Raw genomic sequence first — 20176 nt, 5'->3', positions numbered from 1 at the left:
ATGGACACGGCACATGCAGCGATCGCTGCTACGCCTACGGCCACTGTTATTCCAATAGACGTAGCGTAGATGAGCAACAGACAAAAAATATTATTGAAAAAAATTGGATTGGATTTCAATATTTCATCGGTCACTGTTGTGACTTGTGTTGTCGGAGTTAAGATATTATCGGGAGCAAGTGTGGTGTATGTTGATTGTTGATGTTGTTACCTACACTAATCTATTTTACTTCACACTCCTCCCTTCTCTTAAAACTCTAAATGCGCTCGCTGCTACGCCTACGGTCCCTTTTGCAAGGCAGGCGGCCCAGGCCATCAACAATCACTCCCTTTCTCGACCTCGACTATCTTTGCTGCTTCATGGCCACCACCACCGGCACCACCGCTGAACCAATGAGCCCCTCCAACACTCGAGTAGGTTGGATCGGAACTGGGGTGATGGGTCAATCCATGTGCGCTCATCTCATCAGGGCCGGCTTCTCCCTCACCGTCTACAACCGCACTCAATCCAAAGCCCTACCCCTCCTTGATATGGGTGCCCAATATGCTCCTTCCCCTCTTGCCGTCGCTTCCTCCTCTGACGTCGTCTTCACCATCGTCGGTTACCCATCCGACGTCAAATCCGTCCTCCTCGGCTCCTCCGGTGCCCTCCATGGCCTCCGCCCCGGCGGCGTCCTTGTTGACATGACCACTAGTGATCCCTCCCTCGCTGTCGAGATCTCCACCGCCGCCGCCTCCAAGGGCTGTGCCTCCGTCGATGCTCCAGTCTCCGGTGGCGACCGCGGCGCTAAATCGGGAACCCTAGCGATCTTCGCCGGGGGTGATGAATCGGTGGTCCGGCGTCTCTCGCCCTTGTTTAATTGCTTAGGCAAGGTGAATTACATGGGCGGGCCCGGGAAAGGGCAATTCGCGAAGCTTGCCAACCAGATAACAATCGCTTCAACGATGGTCGGGTTGGTAGAGGGAATGGTCTATGCCCACAAGGCAGGGCTAGATGTGGAGTTGTACTTGAATGCCATTTCGACTGGAGCGGCCGGATCAAAATCCTTGGATTTATACGGCAGTAGGATACTGAAGAGGGATTTTGAAGCTGGCTTCTTCGTGAACCATTTTGTGAAGGATTTGGGGATCTGTTTGAGGGAGTGTCAAAACATGGGTCTTGCTTTGCCTGGCTTGGCTCTTTCTCAGCAGCTCTATCTTTCGCTCAAGGCTCACGGAGAGGGGAATTTGGGCGTCCAATCACTTATCTTGATTCTCGAGCGTCTTAACAACATTTCACTAGAGCTTGCAACTTCTTTACCACGTTCGACTTCTTAGAATCAGGTATTTCTTAGCTATTTATGTTTCTTCTTCTCTCCTATCTAATGGATTCTTCTCTGTGCTGGTGGTGAGGTTTGAAATTAATTATAGTTTCTTTTGGGTTTTGCTTGCTTTATGGCTTCTTCAGTTCATCAATCAACATTTTATACTGGAAACAATATGATAATGATGTTTAGAGTACTCAATTCGTTGTTTGTTTGAAAGAGTCCATCTCCACCTGCGTCTATATCTGTAACTCTCTTTGGTGTGAATTCCTGTTGGGACTGTCTCTGTAAGTTTTGCCAATCAGATGTATGAAGTACATCTATACGTATTTTTGTAAATAAATCAATTAAGCAAAGTCGTTGAGATAGGAGCATTTGAATAAGAAATCAGGCATATTTGCAAGCTCCAGTTTCACCTGGAATCAGCTGAAAATGTAGTGATTCTCTTTGTGAACTAATCGATACTTATGGCATGAGTAGCACTTTGCTTCTCAATTTCTTTTTGTTTCCTATAACTCTTGTATTAACAGGTTCCTTTACATACTGTTAATATGATCTAAAAACAAAACCAAGCTTCTTTACATGCTGAATTGCTTACAAAGAAAGGGAGAAGATGCCTTACAAGTTCTGTTACATACTATCAATATGATCAGAAAACAAAATCGCGTAACTTCAGGCCATCCATGGTGCACCCTGCCTTGTTCCCCATTCCTTAATCCCCTGTAGTCTGTAATGCCAAAAAAAAGAAAAAGCTTCTTTACATTTAGAGTTATATCCAGTCCAAAAACTTATCAAAATCAAATTTCACGAGGACCATTATTTGGTTTCCACAATCTCATGACAAGTAGTCAAAAGTAGTCAAGGTGATTCTCGGACTTGTCACTCAAATTACAGGCTTAAACAGGCTAGTTGCTAATTGTATGAGTTAGCAGAGATCTTGTTGCACGGCCTATGAAGTTTATATAGTGTCTCTCCATATAGCTGATTGAACTCACAGAGTTCAGCAATGAAATGGTGTATCAGACCACTTCAACTATGCCATATGTATGAATTGTGTTTACCGAGTAATATGCATTTGATCGGTCACTGTATCGCTCACTGTACATCACAAGTACTGGGTAGCCACTAGTTTCTTGAAATGTATGCTATTAATAAGATACATATTAATGCATGGGTACTTCTACTGGGGTTCAGCAGGAACTGCGCTATGATTGGTTATCGGAGATGGGAGGGAAGTTTCAATATTTCTTACAATGCAATAATCACATTTATCAGAAAAGAAAAGGGGGTAGCCAGATGGAGAATGAGATTGTCAATTCACTTGAACATTCATAATAATACTTATTGATGTCCTTACTGATCAATTATCATGACAATAACTCAGAACATTCAGTGGAACCTGGGTTGTATAATTTTCCTGTTCAGATGCCATGCTTCCGGTCATATTTTTTTTTTGGATCACACAGCCTTAGTGACAAAAGTGCACAGAAAACAGAAACCTGTTTGATGAAGAAGAATGGACAGTCCTAAAGATAGCATTTGAAGGCAATTGGAGACAAGCCAGAGAGAGAGAGTCCATTGATCCATTCATATTCTTTTTAGATCCATCTTCTCTCTGCTCAAAGCTTTGGTAGATAATTCCTTCACTATTGAGTTAGAACGTGCAGAGGATTGCCATTGCATGAGGTGTTTATTATTATTAGTAGCCCCCAAGTTTATTGAGTAAGCAGTTTTACTTTCAGTCTTTCACATTAAGAAATGGTGTGCCGTCCACATGGATCTGTTTCCGATCTAGCTAATATGTTAATAAATAGAATCGTATTGCTGAAAACCAGTGTTCTCGAACCGTCCAGGTTATTCTGACTGTTTGGCCTGAGAACTGTCTAGGCAACAGGTTCCATTTTACCTTAAACCTCGTCCTTAGTAAAAAACTGTTGAATTGGTCAGTGATCCACTGACCTGGGTGGTTGAACCACTAATATACTTGACCCGTTTTACGGTTCTGGTTCGAGATCGGTTTTTAAAACCATGCTGAAAAGCCCTTGGCAAACAAAATGAAAATTTTCCCATATTAATGATCTTCAGATCAGTGTGGGGTGGGAACTAGAAGTTTTTACCCGGGTTGGAAGTCGAAGGATCCATTGGTCTTGAGCAGATCTCGAAGTCTTGTAAATGTGAATGTGAAGGGCACCGAATTTCTTAATCGATAGGCTTCAAGTTTCTAAGAATATGATTTCTTATTTTTTCAGGCAGAGTGTTGGATGAAATAGTTACTTTTAGCTTACTAATTTATTCTACACAAGGCAAGTATAAGTTAACTCTTGGCCTCTTGCTATTGTTGTACATACTTGTCCTCCAAGATTATGATTTTTAACATCCTCTAATCTCCAATAACCCAACGATAGCAAATGGGTTTTAGTCAACTAACCAAGTAAAGTCGTAACAATATTATATGCCCAAAATCCAAATGATGCATAAACCTAATTCTAGATTGTTTGAGTAGAATACATCTAACAGGGATGACTGGATTGTGTACCGGCAAGCATCTATTCATTTGTGAATCACGTCTTCGCATGGCTGATTGCGTAAATGCCTTTAAAGTAGAATATGTGAATGCAATATTCTTATTCATTCTACTTAATACCTGTATTGTTTGTCGGGTTTGAATGCACATTATTTAGAAGGCAAAGGGATAGCATTTTAGAATCTGGATTCAGCCTGCAGTTTCTTTCTATACTACTATGTCTCGACTGAACCAGTTTCGACTTTCGACTGCAGTTTCTACACTATTTCAATTTCTCTCCTTCCATGAAAGCTCTCCACTGAAGGAGCGAAAATAAGCTGAAAGCTGAAACTCTTTGTCAACGAATGAAGGATAAACAAGGAAAGGATATACAAGGATGGAGCCAGCTCCATGCCCATGTGTATCCGGATCCTAAAACAACTACTGCCAAAAGGGTTACGTTTAGGCCGGCTTGATGTTAAACAATGACCCTTTATATATATGCAAATCTTCTGGTGCTTGACTGCTGGTTAGGTTCGGGTTCAAGCATGGACCAGGTGGTTCCAGTTAAACTATCCTAGCTATAGAGATGTCTATTTGACCCACCCCCGTCAGGCACTTCTTTACAGGTTTTCTTACCATTGGTTGGGATTTGGAGCGGGTTCGGGGAAATCCAAAATTCTAAGGACCGGGGATGGGGCAAGGATGGTATTTGTCCACCCTGCCCCGATATATGTCTGTGGAGGTATGTATGTACATGTATTTTAGCAATAAAAATGTATAATTATTTTTTAGATTTAATATGTGTATATATAAATATTATTTTATGTTTTACTTATATTTTTAATTCAGGTTTTATTTTTTTTTTGTAAAAAGCGCAACAATTGAGATTTAAGGCCCAAAAAGGGATTTTTGGGTGAAAATAGTGGGGTAAGGTGCCTTGGGCTTTTTGGGATGCATAGATCTCGAAAAAATATCCAAAATAAAAAAAGATCACCCCAATCAGACATCTAAGTGTAAAGTTATGACCTTCAGAAGTTTGCACATGCATTGAGTGTGCAACCCATGACCCGATGACCGGGTTGAATGGGTCAACCACCTAAGTTGGATGCTTTTTGATCAAGTCAATGGTTATTGACCAAATGACAGGTTTCATGCAAACCAAACCCAAAATCTTGACTGAATGCCCATTCAAACAGTTCAACCGATTAGATCAACAACAAGTTGAAAAACATTGAATTTATTAGGCATGTGAGATAGATTAGGAGATGTTTTAGATGGAGGTGATAATTTAGGAAAAATTTTAGGAGAGGAGATGATTTAGGTGAGAGAGAGAGATTTTAGGAAAATATGGGTGTTGAGGTGGTTGGTAAGGTAAGAGTGTTAGGTTGTGTTTGTTTGAGGTGTAAAGGCAAAACTCCATCAGTGTAAAAGAAAACTGGTCCAACATGTAAGTGCAAAACATGAACCGGATAGATCCAGCTTTTACACTGTTCTGCGTTTGGAAGAATAGTGTAAAACATCAGCGTATTTTCTGTATGCATTTGGATGAACAATGGTGTAAAACTACATCCATGTATTGATGACAAATAAGATTGCCAACACTATAGTAACTAAGAGATGGAGCAACAATAATTAATTATACATTTATTTCTGTTGCTGTTGTTTTTCTGGAGCTTCCTCCCATACTTTCTGTGACAAATTCGTCACAGACCGTGTGGTTGGTGGTGTCGGAGTGTTAGTATATAAACACGTCTAAGGTCTAACCCAATTCATCAAACTCAATCAACCCACAAAGCTTGTATCCTCCACACAACCTTCCTGTAACAATGCTGGCTTTAGCTGTAATCTATGCGTTTTCCACTGAGCGTCTTCGACCATGGAAGATTATTCTTCCACTGTAACAAGCACATGTTACCAAACCCAAGCACATGTAGGTGACCCGAGCACGTGTTACCAAACGTCTTAGTTTGGCTTTAGTTGTAGGTGACCCAAGCACATGTTATTAAACTCCAGGATTGTAAAGCCAAACTACGAAGGAGATATTCCTCCTTCAAACATTGCTTGCATTCCTCTGAGCGTCTTCGACAAGGTCACCTACAACACCCACATAGCTGTAATCTATGCGTACTGGCCACCAACCCCGCCAAATGCGACCATAGAACAATGCCTCGGCAAGGCCCTAGCAGAGCACAGAGAGTGGGCTGGCAGATTGGGAGCAAACGACAAGGGTGACCCTCTCATTCTGCTCAATGATCATGGCGTCAATTTTGTGGAAGCATCGGTCGACTGCACACTCGACCAGACCATGCCCTTCAAGCCGTCACCAGCTTTGCTGAGCCCCCACCGCAGTCTCAAGGAGACAGAAGCCTTGCTGCAGGTTCAACTCACAAGGTTCACTTGTGGGTAGTTGGTGGTAAGGTTTACAGCCCATCACCTAGTCGCCGACGGCCATTCCACTAGCAACTTGGTTGCATGGGGACAACCTTGCCAGGGCATCAAGATGAGCCCTTGTCCCCTGCACAACCATGCCATGTTTGCTCCTTGAGATCCTCCTCTGATCGAGTTCGAACACAAAGGTGTGGAGTACATGAGCAGGAAGTTTACCTAGCCCAACCAGCAGAGCGACGGTGAGAGGGCTTGCGAAGTGCTCGATGGTGACAGAGAGACAATAAGAGGAGACAAAGACGAAGAGCCATTGGCTTTACACCTTGTTTACTTTGATGGATTTTTACATCGATAATCGAAATAAAACAAAACCGGAAATCACTTTTACACTGGTTTTTGGTGTATTTTTACACTCCATCCAAATGGCCACAAAATTGGATTGGAATATAAAAATACATTGAACTGGATTTTACACCCCATCCAAACACAGCCTTAGGAACGGTATTTTAAGGAGAGAAAGAGGCAACCGACGAGAAGCCTTAGTTGGGGAAGAGGACAAAGGAGAGGCCATTTGATGCGACTAGTTTTGTTTTAATATATACTAATAAAAAAATTAGGATTGGGGTAAGGTGGGGACTTCACTCCCCATCTTTGTCTTTGTCCCTGATTGAGTATCCCTATTAATCCCCATCACCGCCCTCGCCCCCACCAAGGTAGTCTCCATCCTTGGCCTTGTTGGGTACCCAGCCTCCTGGACCCGGTGGGGATGGGGAAAATTGCCATCCCTACCTAGCTAATCAGGTAGGTTGAGGCCTGAAGGAGGAGGAGGTAGTAAGGTATTTCTCTAACTCTCTTCATTTTCACCTCTAATTATGAATATTTTTACCATAAAAAATAATGTTGAGGCCTTCACGTTAACACTTCTCACCAGGATCCCCATCCCAAATGCAGGCACCAAGGCATGGAAAAACAGATCAATATAAAGAGCCCCACAAAGGCTTCCTTACAGTGTCAATAACGATTCAAAAGCTATTTCTACCAGATTTCAAATGCTATATAACCAGCCATACATCACTACAGAATCCCAATCTAACAGACTGAACCACTGAAAAAAAGATTTAGAAATCAAGAAACCATCCTCTGTTACAACTTACAATTACAAGTATGCCAGTGTGTTGTTCACCATAAAAAGGCAAACGACATGCTCATGGCCGATAGAAGTTAATTCTTTGGTTTCCAATTACCTGGTTATGCTTGATTTTCTGTGAGCCTGTTTTCCTTTCATATGTTTAATTCTGTATATTTTTTTCTTAATTGATTATAAACTAAGCAAATCTACAAAGAAAGAAGGAGAAAAGAAAGGTTTCTCTGGCTTCAAGAACATCGCTATGACTTTACCTGGTGGCATGTCTTTTAACAAGACAGAGAAAAAGGATAAGAGCTGAGGAGGCAAATGCTGGTACTTGACCAATGAACATGGGAATGCAGTTTGTAACCGATTGAAATTATACATTCTACCTATTTTCTAATCCGAGCATCGGTCGATCGCAAATCCATTCCTAATACTGAAAAATACACAACACAGCAGACTCAAGAAATTAGCATGAAAAGAGAAACACCTCTTTACTGTCAGAAGTGAAAACCATCATCAACACAACACCCGAAACCCATGTTAAAAATCCTTAGAACTTTTGCAATAGGCAGCTCACTTACACATTTAAAATCTTCTTCCAAGCTCCAACAACCCAGTAACACCATTCTCTGGGTTTGAACAAAAACGGGGGCCGGAAGCAAAGGAGGTGAACCATTAATTTGCATATTTAGCCCAAAAGATAAGACAACATCCATGCAGATTAAACAACAAAAAACTATTGAAGCTTTAAAATTGCAACCATTTTTGATATTTCATTCATATGTCTCCTAATCAAATCCAAAAGAAAGAAAAGAACCCAAAAGGAGATATTACAATTTGTAGAGAGGGATATGAATTGAATATACGGTATGCTGCCGCTTCTGTAATCTGTATAAGAGTAGGGAAAACTTGTTGATCTCTGCACGGGGCCACTGGATGATTGTCGCCATCGCCAATCCTCCCATCTTCATCCAAAAGAAGAAAAAAAAAAAAAGAAACAACGCGTATGAGTGTTACACCTTGCCTGGCTTCACCCTGTCTGCCGATATGTACATCCGTATGGGAAGCAAAGAAATACACCGTATAGGGCTGAAATCCTTACGGTGACCAACGAAGAGACTGCGGAGGGGAAGCAAAAATGGATCTCTCCCTCAACATTAGAACATGGGTGTGGTTCTTCCGCCACATTTGGCGAATTTCAGGAGCTTTAAAACCCTCGGTTGCCATTTATTGAAAAATGGAAGGAGAAATGAGATGTGGTTTGAGGTTTTGCTCTTCTCTCTCTCTCTGCACTTCTTTGGCGCCCCGCCCCCGTTCCTTTTGGAACGTCGTAGTGTGGAAGCCGGTTTTTAAAGAGTTTTCATTTATTATTCCTTTTCCTTTGGAGAATGGAAAGATCGAAGAGGGGAATTTCACAGAAACATGCAGCGTATCCCTCCTGGTCCTGGAACTTCAACCTAGACCATTGTTGGGCAGGACCGGATGATTGAACCGGTGGCCTTTTCGGGTCCTGGTTAAATATGATGGATTGGTTTATATATGTTTTGAATGGATTAACCGCTCACGAAACACAATACTATTTAAAGAAAACCCTTTTTTAATAATCAAATAACATAAAAATGACTCTCATGTGAAATTTTAAAAATAAAATATGCACAAAATTATATACCCCTTGATTAGCATTAGCATATCACCATGCAATTGCCACCATGGGTATGATAAAAGGGTGCATCATGCATGGTTAGACAAATTATAGAAATCATGGAAATCGGATTTACTCCTGAAATCAAAGCAATGCATCCCCACGAATGACAACATAATGAAGTTGTTTTAAATCCTTCACCCAAATCCAGATTTGAAATCATGATATTATATCTTAAATATAAATTTATTGTTATATTGTTTATTTATTAATTGTATAAAGTTGTGGATTCATCAACTTGAAAATAATTTTATTGTGGACTGTCGAAGGCAAGGCCTCATGATAAGAAGCATGTTTGTAAGTGATGGAGTCCCACTTTTCTGAGTGGCCACTAATACCCAATAACTCAATAAGGAATCCTCCTCCATTTCAAAATCCAATCAGAGAATTGAAACAAGCTTGCTCCCACCCTATATACGGAGAACCGTTATGTGTCTGTAGCCTGCCGAGTGCCGACCCTCCCATCTCAAAAAGACTCGAGCCCAGGCCCAAGCTCCATTAAACTAATCCAGTAATGATGAACATGGACGACTATAACATGTTTTCATCGATCGTAAAACTAATAACATGTTTCGTCTCATTTATCCAATTATGCACTTCCAAGTTAAACCACTGTAATAAAACAAGGGCAGGCGGTTGAAACAATGGAACCGGCGAGGCGGCGAATTACATCGCAAACAGAGTTTGGTACTACAAAGGAAATTTTGATGTTTTAAGAAATTACTACTTTTTTTTTTTTATGATGATGATGATGATGTTTGGCTGATGTTTTAATACATATGTTGGGAAATAGATGGGTCTCCGTCTCCCAAGATTTGGATCAAGAGCCAAGAGGGTCATTGATCCTCTTAAAAATATGATATATATATATATAGATAGAAAATTACAAGGAAGACCTTCACCACTTGGATTCTTCCCTACATCCAATGTTGATGGGGTACGTACGTACTACGTATAATTTGTAAGCTGGAGCAGGATGACGAATTGAGGATAACAGTAATGATTATCAGAGATTCAGAGTCATGGGCTAAAGCCGAAACGGTTAAGATTGAGATCATGGATTCATGGGTCACAGCCTCTTGTTTTTGGGGTATAATGGCCTCATGTCAGTCTTAGCTCCTGTGACTTACGTAATGTATCCCAATAAAAACAATCACTGATATGTGCATGCCATCTCATTTTTTTGGGTATTGAAACCTTTAATTTTCAATAACTCGCTACCAGATGCATATAAATATAAATATACATTTATTTATTCTAACAATTTAACCAGAGAATTTCAAGGATATATATATATATATATATATATATTATTTTTCTATATATAATAGTAAATAACTTTTATAATTCTTATTTTTTTATAAAATAAAAACAATTTTATATGTATATATTTATCTTTATATATATAATAATAAATAATTTTTATAATTCTTAATTTTTGTATATAAAATAAAAAATATTTTTATATATATAATTTTTATTTTTTAAATAAAAATTAAACTTATAATTGAGCTCAAACTGAATAATCAAATATTCAGTTTTAGCTTGAGTTCAAAACGAGTTCAAGCTCAAATCTCTATCTTAAATCAAATCGAATTTGAACTTAACACAATTTCAACAGCCAAACTCAAATAACCAAATATTCGGCTTGACCGACTCTAATTCACCGCTAAGTGATAATCCACGTGATGACCAAGTGGAAGTGGACAAGAAAAGCTTTCAGATTTGGGCCGGGCTTTCCATAAGATATGTTGTCGCAACATGGACATAACTGAATTTGTACACCCATCGCCATTCTTTCTCTCCCTTTTTGACCATTTTAAGTTACTCAATCAAGGATGAAGTTTTGTAGAGTGGCGTCCAGGCCCACTGGCCCAGGGCATACAGAGTCTGAGTGCGTAATTCCCGAGTTGGAGGCCTGTGGCCGATATTGCAATGAGTGCGAGTTGGAGGCCTGTTTCGACCTATAAATTTATAAATTTATAATGGCGTTGGGGTTGGGATGACCAAAGCGGTTTTCGGAACCGTGTAAATCTTTGGTCTTATCTACGGGATTTGGTCTCGTTCAGTTAGGTGTGGATGGGACGGTCTGTGCCATATCTCAATATAGCGTGGACCGGTCTCATTCACACCCCAAAATAGCGTAAACGGTAAAAAATCATGGATGTGTCCCTTCTAAAGTTGATATTTGATCCCATGCTTCACAAGTATTTCTGTAACCATCTGCAACCCTATTGTCTGTCATTGAGGTCTCTGCCGCCTGTCTGCCCTACCCGCTGATTCTCCGCTGCTGCAACTCTCCACCAATGCTGGTAAGAATCTCTCCACTCGCTAGATTCATATTTCTGCACACAACCTGATGAATGTTTCTCTCCACTCATTTCTGCAATTCTCTTTGTTTCTCTCCGCTCATTTCTGCAACTCTCTTTGTTTCTCTCGCTAGATTCATATTAGCCCAGTGCAATATCTGAATACTTGTCCCTTCTCCTTTTTTTGTCTTTTTTTTTTTCTCTCTTTTCCTTTACTCTTTCTGCAAGTTTAGTATTTGAGTGGATTCGGATGAGGCCTAAGAAGTAGGGGTATGCATGCATTGGTTTATCACCCAAGTTCATTTCAATGGGTAGATGAACTAACTGAACATGATGATCAGGTAGCCCCACATAGAGAGTATACGACTCATCATCAACACGTAGGACTCCACGCAGTATGAAGGCATACCAAATTCCACAAGTCTCTCGTATAATGGTGGTTCTTTTATTTTTGTTTAAGTACTAATTGTAAGTGTGATGGTTTATCCATGCACTATTTTAGGAAATCAATTGAACAATATTTTGATGTTATGCTTGTCTTACAACTAGTACGGAAATCAATGAATTATTAGTTTGCATAAATCGTTAGGTGCCATGCTTATCTCGTAAAAATTTCTTTTATCAATTGTTTAAATATTATTTTTAATATTTTTGTCAATAAAATATTAATTATTTTACTTACGTTTTTAATTTTTATAATCTTTAATGTTTTTATCAATAAAATAATATTTTTAAATTATTTTATAAAAATTTAATATTTATTATAAAATGCAAAAAATAGATATTTATGATTAAACTATGTATATCATTCATAAAATATACATGAGATACATAGAATAAAAAAAGTGTGAGATCTACACCATGCTACAGAATGCCACTATGGATGTGAATTAGTCCAGACCACACAATTTGTCCATAGTTCAGAACAATTGTAGATTGTAGTGTGGTATGGTCCCTGTTACAGAGTGTGGTGTGGACCAATCCACACCCACCAATTTTTCATTTACACTACAAAATAACCCCAAATTAAAGGCCACGGCCGAGAGATTCACATGGCCACCTTGTCAATTGCCACCTGATCATATCTATTAATATATTCCAATTTTCGGATACAGATAACAAACTATAGAGCAGAGGTATAGTCTCTATTTCCGGGCTCATCGCTCTCTAGTCTCTATCTCTCAGTCTTGGGTGAATTTGCTTTCTTCTTCTTCCGTCAGAGTGTTGAATGGACTATTGGTTGGAGTCTGTTAATTACTGCACCAATTTTCCTTACCCAATAAATGTTTGTTTCCGATGGAGTCCATGAACTCTTTGACACAATGACACATCAACTTCTTATCAACATCACATATTTTCTTTATATATCTAGTTACCTGCTTAATTATTTCAGGACATGAATTAACGAATGGCTGATATAAGTAACAAAGACGATTAAGTTTCGGATTTATTCTTCTTTTTAATACATGTATGTATCTGCAACAGCAAAACGTGTAGGATTTAAACTCCTATCGCTGATTTCAATTCATGCAATACTGGTGATATGTTCTACACTTCAACCTACTTCACATCACATGATTGATGGATGTAATTCAAAATTCAACTCATACCTTCTGATTCCCTCTGGCTCTGGATGGTTAATTTATATGTTTAAAGCTAGAAATGACACACACACAATTACTACGCATAAAAACAAAATCATGTCATAACCACCAAGTGTACAACCAGATTAGGCTGGGCCTAAATGGGACATGCTACCAGTTCAGCTTCAGCCTGAAATTTACCAGGCTAGTTCTGAGGCGAAATTTGGGATCAATATCTAAATGCCATGATAGGCTATTTCGGCTCATTTACATCATATGCATGTATGTATGTATGTATGTATGTATGTATGTATGTATGTATGTGTTGAATCATCTCTTTTATCTTTATGCGTATATATCATGCATGGAATTGGAATATCAAAAATCAGACCCAAACAAGTAATTAAAGAGATGCATGGGTGGCCACTGGCCAGAACTTAGAAGGCCCAGAAGTTACATTTCAAGTCGTATCTTATCTTATGAAAGGCCAATCTGGTCTTTGTTGTTATCTGAGGTCCAAACTGATATTGGGAAAGGTGAATGTAGATAGTTAGGTGTGGATCAGTTCCAATCCTAGGTATTTATTTAATTGGCGATCAATAACCCCCAGTTTCTGATCAACAAAAGATAATAATTATTTTCTGGTTGTGATTCACAGGTGAAAACCCACATTAGACTTTTAGGTTACACCCCACCTCCCCACAACTTCCCAATTCAATCTATCTTCTTTTCAGTTGGTCGATTAAAAATACATGGATCTTTTTTCTTGTATTGACGAAGAAAGATGTGGTGATTCAATGTAAAAGAGCCCCGTAAACAATGATTATATTTTTAGTGGCTGCTTTTTAAGAGATGAAAAACAAAAGAAGAAGAATTGACCAGAAACAAACCTAGCTAGGTACAAGTAGTCCATAGCTAGATGAGGTTAGGGAAGGAACTAGTTACATCACTACACCTAAACCGGGTAGGTTGAAGGTTGAAGTTCAACAGGGTTAACCCACCCGGATTCATATGCTGGAGACTGATGAGCAAGCTTAGTAATAGCCTAATAAGGTTCGTTCCTACTTCCTAGGATGTATCTTTAGTCTTTACTATCCAATTGGCTTCACATCCACACCATCATGTACCCTCAAATATTTACTAAATTTATTCTCTCTGCACTTGCCGTTTAACTATATATATATATATATATATATATATATTTTAAGATTTACTTGTTTTTCATTCATTCTTATTTCATATAAGGTTTATTTTTACATTTCACAACATATTAAGACTTAGACAACATTAAAGATTCATCGTTAGTTCTTTTTTTGCTTTACAGTACAGTTTCTATATCATAGATTTTGCATTCGAGAATATAAAAAATGGCATGCGTAGGAATAAGCCAAGGAAAGCGCAACTACGTTGATTTGACCTAATAGATAAAGGCTTTGCTTTCCTGTTTTGAACGCTTTGAACAATTTTTTTTTTTTACTATCTAGGTTCTAAATTCAAAATCTTGTGACTATTTTTCTTATACACAGACACAAATGTCTCATATTCGCAATTAAAGATGCAACAAGTGGAAGTAGTTATTGAAGAATAACCACAGAAAAAATAAAAGATGTTAAAAATATATATAAAAATAAAAACACTGAAAAAAGACTGTTTAGAGTTCAAACTTCAAATGGTGGCTTTCCAAAATCAAAAGTGGACCTTAGTTTTATACCAAGTCAACAAAGGCTAGCTGGCTAATCTTAAATTACTTATACATCCCTCCCATTTCAGTTAAATGCTTGTACCACCCCCTCAGTCTCAGTTTTACTTTTTTATAACCTATCTATTTTATCGAATATCTTTGAAAGCAAAGAGGTTTTATTTTAAAATTGGAAAACACTAATTGCTGTCTTGTTATATTAACAAAAATTTATTTGATTTTTTCTTGAATCTGTATTCAGTTACATATATAGATTATACACTTTTTAACATACAAAGATGTTCTATATATAAGGCCTTGTAGGTTTGCATCTTTGTAATTTATTTGGGTAATTGCAGTTACTTATGTTTTTTTTTTAATTATTTTTAGGGTCCCCAGCTAAGTAATAGAATGACATTTTTACTCATAAAAAAATAATATAAAATGGGCAATGTTGTTTCATTATGTTTTATAAAATTTCCCCAAGTGAAAAGATTGTTTATTCACTTGGGAGATGGGTAAGTTTTACTCAAGGAAGTAGAGTTTATTTTATGGTATAAAAAAAATATTGTAAAATTGATGATTGGAAAAAAGATACCCATCGACCAAATTTTCTAAACTTATTTACCATAGGATAAAATGTAATTTAAAAAATTTTAAATGTCACTTGAATTGAGCACTCTCTATGGTCTAAAGTCTAAAAGTAAAGGGATCAATAGACTGTACTCCCCCACAATCAGGATTCATTCCACCCTTAGGAAGGAGCTAAAATTTCTAGAGATGAACTGAACAGTTAAAACCCCAAAAGTAAAAGCATGATTGGTGGTTGAAGGGTAAAGTAAAATACGGAAACATGAAGGGGGAGGTATTTATATTTGAGCAAAAATGGGAAGGAAGGTTTAAGTAAATATTCCTAATACAGATAGTCAACAGTCAACAGGAGAAACTTACTTTGGACGGACCGGGGATGTAGTGGCGGCTTGCACATGAGACATGAGACATGCTGCTGGTTGTGTAATATCACATGAAGATTGATTAAAGTGGTTTGGTCGGTTTGGATGGGTGCTCTCTTCACAACTCACCAGTCACAAGTCAAAGGCTAGGGCTGGAGAATGCTAAGGTAACGACTGTAGATTTTTATCGCCATCCAACATAAGCCAAGTTCCTAGCACCTTTCAGCTCTTAACTCATTACATTGAGGGGTTTTTATACTTTAATTCACCCCTCCTATCCGTGGATTGATGTAAAATTTATGGGTAGAATGCGGTTTATAAGAGGCTATTAATAGATTAGGAGGGGGCTGTAATTCAGATTTCTGAGGTGGATTCCACTGCAATTCACTTGATCAGTAAAAGTGTAATTTGTGGCTAAACCAAACTCGAAAGGTCAAGTTACTTTTGGGTTTGGTTAAGGACCCATCCCCCAACAGAGAGAGATTGGATCAAATGCAAACTTGATGCCTCCTTCACCCTATCTTCAAGGGAGATTATCATCACCTCTCCGTTACAGTTTGATAAGAATGTCAATTAATAAAAATCATTGGGCAATAAATGGCTATAAAGAGTTGTATCTATGATGGTTACGTCAATAAAATAAAATCGTTTAAGTACGAATAGATTCAATGCAAATTTCTGATTTTCACTACAGAATTATAAATATTTAAAATGTCAACAAACCACACTCTATGCACATACCCCAACAGTACTTTAGACCTACAAATTCTGACCCTGGGCTGAACCTCCGTTCTCCCTAATAAAATTGGTATGAACGTTATGCTATTGCTTACTGGGTTTAATTAGTATTAAAATTCATACAGTTAGTTAATTTCTTCTATGTATATGCATGGTGGAATGAGTGAAACTCATTTCCATTTTATCCACCAAAAACTGGGAATTCAAGCTTCTCTCACATAACTACATAACTTAAAACCCCATTGAACTGCCCTAGTTAAGCTCATCTAATTAATTCATACTCCCACAATTTTTTTTTTCTTATGTTATAAAAAATAAGTTAGAAGATACAAACCTAAACCTAGGTTTATAAGTTGATAGGAAGCAAACCTAAACCTAGGTTTATAAGTTCACATTAACTATCAAATTAAAGCATGCATTTCCTATTTGTATAATCATCTAAAACTTAGATCTGATGTTATTTGTATATTTTGTTTTAGGATTTATTTTTTAATTTGAATTTCCCTGGTCGATCGGTCTTCGGAAAATGGCTCTGCTCTAAGCTCCCAGGAGATAACTTCCGTCCAGTGGTACTGCTCCTCTTTCTCTCCCGATTCATCAAAAGTCAAAACCGCATAAGAAAATCGTCAAATTGATGAATCCACAGATGATTATGGGTTCATTAAAAACAGATTCAAACATGAGACCTGAGATGATCCTCCTCTCCTTTATGAAGGTTAATGTGATGTGATGGGGAGCTTCGGTGTGAGTTCATGCATATATATTTGTAGCGGCCTCCGCCTTGGGAGATCTTGAGATGCAATGAAGTTAATTAGTAACCCAATTTAAAAGCATTAATTAATTAGTTTTAGAGAGTAAGATAGATGACGAGTGTCTTCCCAAGCATTCCTAAGTGCTGCCCTCCAAATATAGATAGACTTCACCAATTCCCTTAACGCTAATATCACTAGTTTAACCTGCTGAAATTATACCTTGTGCTTTTACAAATCTATGGCTCTCTCTCTCTCTCTCTCTCTCTCTCTCTTCATATTCTCACTAACAACATTTTCAAAGTGTTCTCTCTGTCTGTTGATTCTTGAATGAGCTTGTTAAAGTTCTATTGAATGAAATTTCTTTATCTTTCGTTTCTTATTCGGTTCCTCCAGTTTTAGATAACTAATGATAATAGAAATGGTTCTCTTTTTCATGATAGCCTCCATGCTCATCTACAAATTTTAATTTTAGGGTTCATTTGGTTTGCAGTTGGAATTGAAATCTTTTGAAATAGTCTATTCCCATAGTCTGTTTAGTTCAAATATGAATGGGAACAGGAATTAGAATCAATAGGAATGAGATTTCATTCCCAAGAGAAAAGCAGGAAACAACTCTCCTGTTGATATATGTTTGGGTTAAAAAACCTCCAGTGCTTATTGTGATAAAACATTATGTATCTGTTGGGTTTTATTTTAAAAATTTAAAGAAGGATGAAAGGCAAAATCCACCACAAAAAGATATTTTTTTCAAATAAAAAAAAAATATATAAATCACATAACCTAACATGCAAATGGATTGTAATGATACACTAACAATAAGATAGGATTTTGTTCATTATCTAAAAACTTAAAATACCTTAAATAACTTTTAAAATAATAAGATAAAATTTTGACTATTTGCTAAACTATAAGATAAAAGTTGAGATATGTGTTATGGGCCCGGGCCTAGGATCTCATCACGGGGTGGTTTGCTGGGAAAACTCCTTGCCTTCCCCTTGCCTTCCCTTTGCGAGTTGACCCTATGATGGCGGACTGAGGGGTGATTTGTTCAAGAGATCACCTAACTCTCACTGTTCTCTTATTGACTGAAAATTCGATGACTTTATTGAATAAATCAGCTCCTTAAATAGGAGATTACAGGAGGGTTTCCTTCTTGTATTCGGCTAAGGTAGTCCCTCTCTTATTGCAACTTAAACTTCTATCGAAACTCAAACTCCTACTTCTAAGGGAAACACAAAAATAGGGGATAAGGGAAAGGTACAGCTGGCGTGTGGGCCCCGCTCTATGTTGGCGCGCGTGCCCCACCTTGCTGTTGCTGTGAGGTGCGTGCAGCTGTCGTGTGGTGCATGTCGCTGCTGTGCGATGCGTGCTGCTGCCGGGCGGCTGGCAAACTGTACCACGGCACGCTGCCGGGCGGTGCGTGCCGCCTGTGCCGCAGCACGCCGTCGGGCGGTGTGTGCCGCCTGTGTCGTGGCACGCTGGTGCGTGCCGCTAGGCGCACTGCTGCCTGTGGTTGCGACGCAGCGTGTTGCCGGGAGTCGTGTCCATAACATTACACCCCTTCTGGGCAACGAGCTTGTCCTCAAGCTCGAGGTCGGGGTAGGCGTTGTGCAGGTCGGTCCATGGAATCCAAGTGGCCTCTGCTGATGGTAGTCTGTCCCAGTCTACTAGAACCTCGAAGGTGCCCTGATTGATGCGTGACCGGACGAGAGCTCTAGGTTGGAGGATGGGTCTGCCGTCCTTGAGAGGGGGTAGAGGAGGCACTTGCGTTGGGGGAGTCCCTGTAAAAGGCTTTAGCAGGGACACATGAAAGACATCGTGGATTTTGCTGTGCTCGGGCATTTCCAGTTGATAGGCAACCTTACCAATCTGTCGAAGAACTTTGAAGGGCCCGTAAAACCTTGGGGTTAGCTTTTGGGGGCCCCGTCACCTGAGGGAGAGCTGCCGGTAGGGCTGGAGCTTTAGCCAAATGAACTGTCCTGGTTGGAAGGTGACTTTGCGGCGGTGCTGATCATAGGCTATCTTCATACGTGCCTGTGCCTGCTGCAACCGTAAGGAGACTTCAGCCAGTAGGGCATCGCGGTCTTGGAGGCTACGATCTACTTCTTCCAACCGTGTTGAACCCGGTTCGTAGGAGAGAAGATGAGGAGGGTCTCGCCCATACACCACGCGGAAGGGAGTCATGCCGAGGGACGAGTGGTAAGATGTGTTGTAGTAGTATTCGGCCCAAGGAAGGCAGTCCACCCAGCGTCGTGGTTGGTCCCCCACGAAGCAACGGAGGTACATTTCTATGGTGCGATTGACAACCTCCGTTTGCCCGTCCGTTTGTGGATGATAGGCGGAGGAAAAGGCTAGGGTCGTGCCCTGTAATCTGAACAGCTCCTTCCAGAAGGTGCTGGTGAAGACTGCATCCCTGTCACTGACGATGGTCTCGGGCAGCCCATGTAGGCGGAAGATGTGTGTGAAAAAGGCGTGGGCCACAGAAACTGCGCTGTAGGGGTGGGGCAATGGAATGAAATGAGCATATTTTGAGAAGCGGTCCACCACTACGAATAAGATGGATTTCCCTCCCACCTTAGGCAAGCCTTCAACAAAGTCCATAGAGATATCGGCCCAGATTTGCGTTGGGAGTGCCAGGGGCTGCAGGAGTCCTGCTGGGTGTAAGTTCTCCCACTTTTGTTGCTGACATACGGAACAGTTCTGGATGAAATCCCTGACCGAGCCTCGCATACCATGCCAATGAAAGTCTGCACGGACGCGGTGTAACGTTTTCTGCACCCCTTCATGGGTGGCATTGTGGATGCTGGCGAGGATAGCTGGAATCAAGGGACAATCGGTTGGGAGAAATACCCTTCCTTTGTACAGCACAAGACCCTCGTGAATGGTCCAGATTGGTTTGGTTGTGCCCGACTGTAACTCTTGCATCAGGTCTCTCCACGTGGGTGATTGGGGCAACACGCTCCTTAGGTTCTCCAGTAGGGTCACGCGGGGCTGGGAGACCGCACAGAGGTGCGCCGTGTCCTCTTCCCGCCTGGACAGCGCATCAGCGGCCCGGTTGGAGGCTCCTGCCTTGTGGTCTACGCGGAAGTCAAATCCTAGCAGTTTGCTTGCCAGTGCTGTTGGGGTGGAGTAGTA

General features: G+C 39.8%; 1 protein-coding gene and 1 pseudogene across 4 annotated transcripts; both read left to right on the top strand.

Moving 5' to 3' along the window:
- The first annotated feature begins 6 nt into the window (after positions 1–6).
- LOC104604481 (putative 3-hydroxyisobutyrate dehydrogenase-like 1, mitochondrial) lies at positions 7–4633 on the top strand. Of its 4 annotated transcripts, none has more exons than XM_010268830.3 (2): positions 7–1322; positions 4082–4633. In XM_010268830.3, exon 1 carries the CDS (start codon positions 261–263, stop codon positions 1314–1316), a length of 1056 nt encoding a protein of 351 aa, XP_010267132.1. In that variant the 5' UTR covers positions 7–260; the 3' UTR covers positions 1317–1322; positions 4082–4633. The 4 variants fall into 4 exon arrangements, with proteins under 4 accessions (XP_010267132.1, XP_010267131.1, XP_010267134.1 ...); XM_010268829.3 differs by lacking the exon at positions 4082–4633 and adding an exon at positions 2501–3133; XM_010268832.3 differs by lacking the exon at positions 4082–4633 and adding an exon at positions 2498–2734.
- A 1026-nt stretch (positions 4634–5659) lies between these two features.
- LOC104604627 (agmatine hydroxycinnamoyltransferase 1-like) lies at positions 5660–6563 on the top strand (annotated as a pseudogene).
- The last annotated feature ends 13613 nt before the right edge of the window (positions 6564–20176 follow it).

Source organism: Nelumbo nucifera, chromosome 6, assembly GCF_055504915.1.
Source record: "Nelumbo nucifera cultivar China Antique chromosome 6, China Antique-T2T, whole genome shotgun sequence".
Lineage (NCBI taxonomy): Eukaryota > Viridiplantae > Streptophyta > Magnoliopsida > Proteales > Nelumbonaceae > Nelumbo > Nelumbo nucifera.
This window is presented reverse-complemented; position numbering and strand designations above follow the sequence as displayed.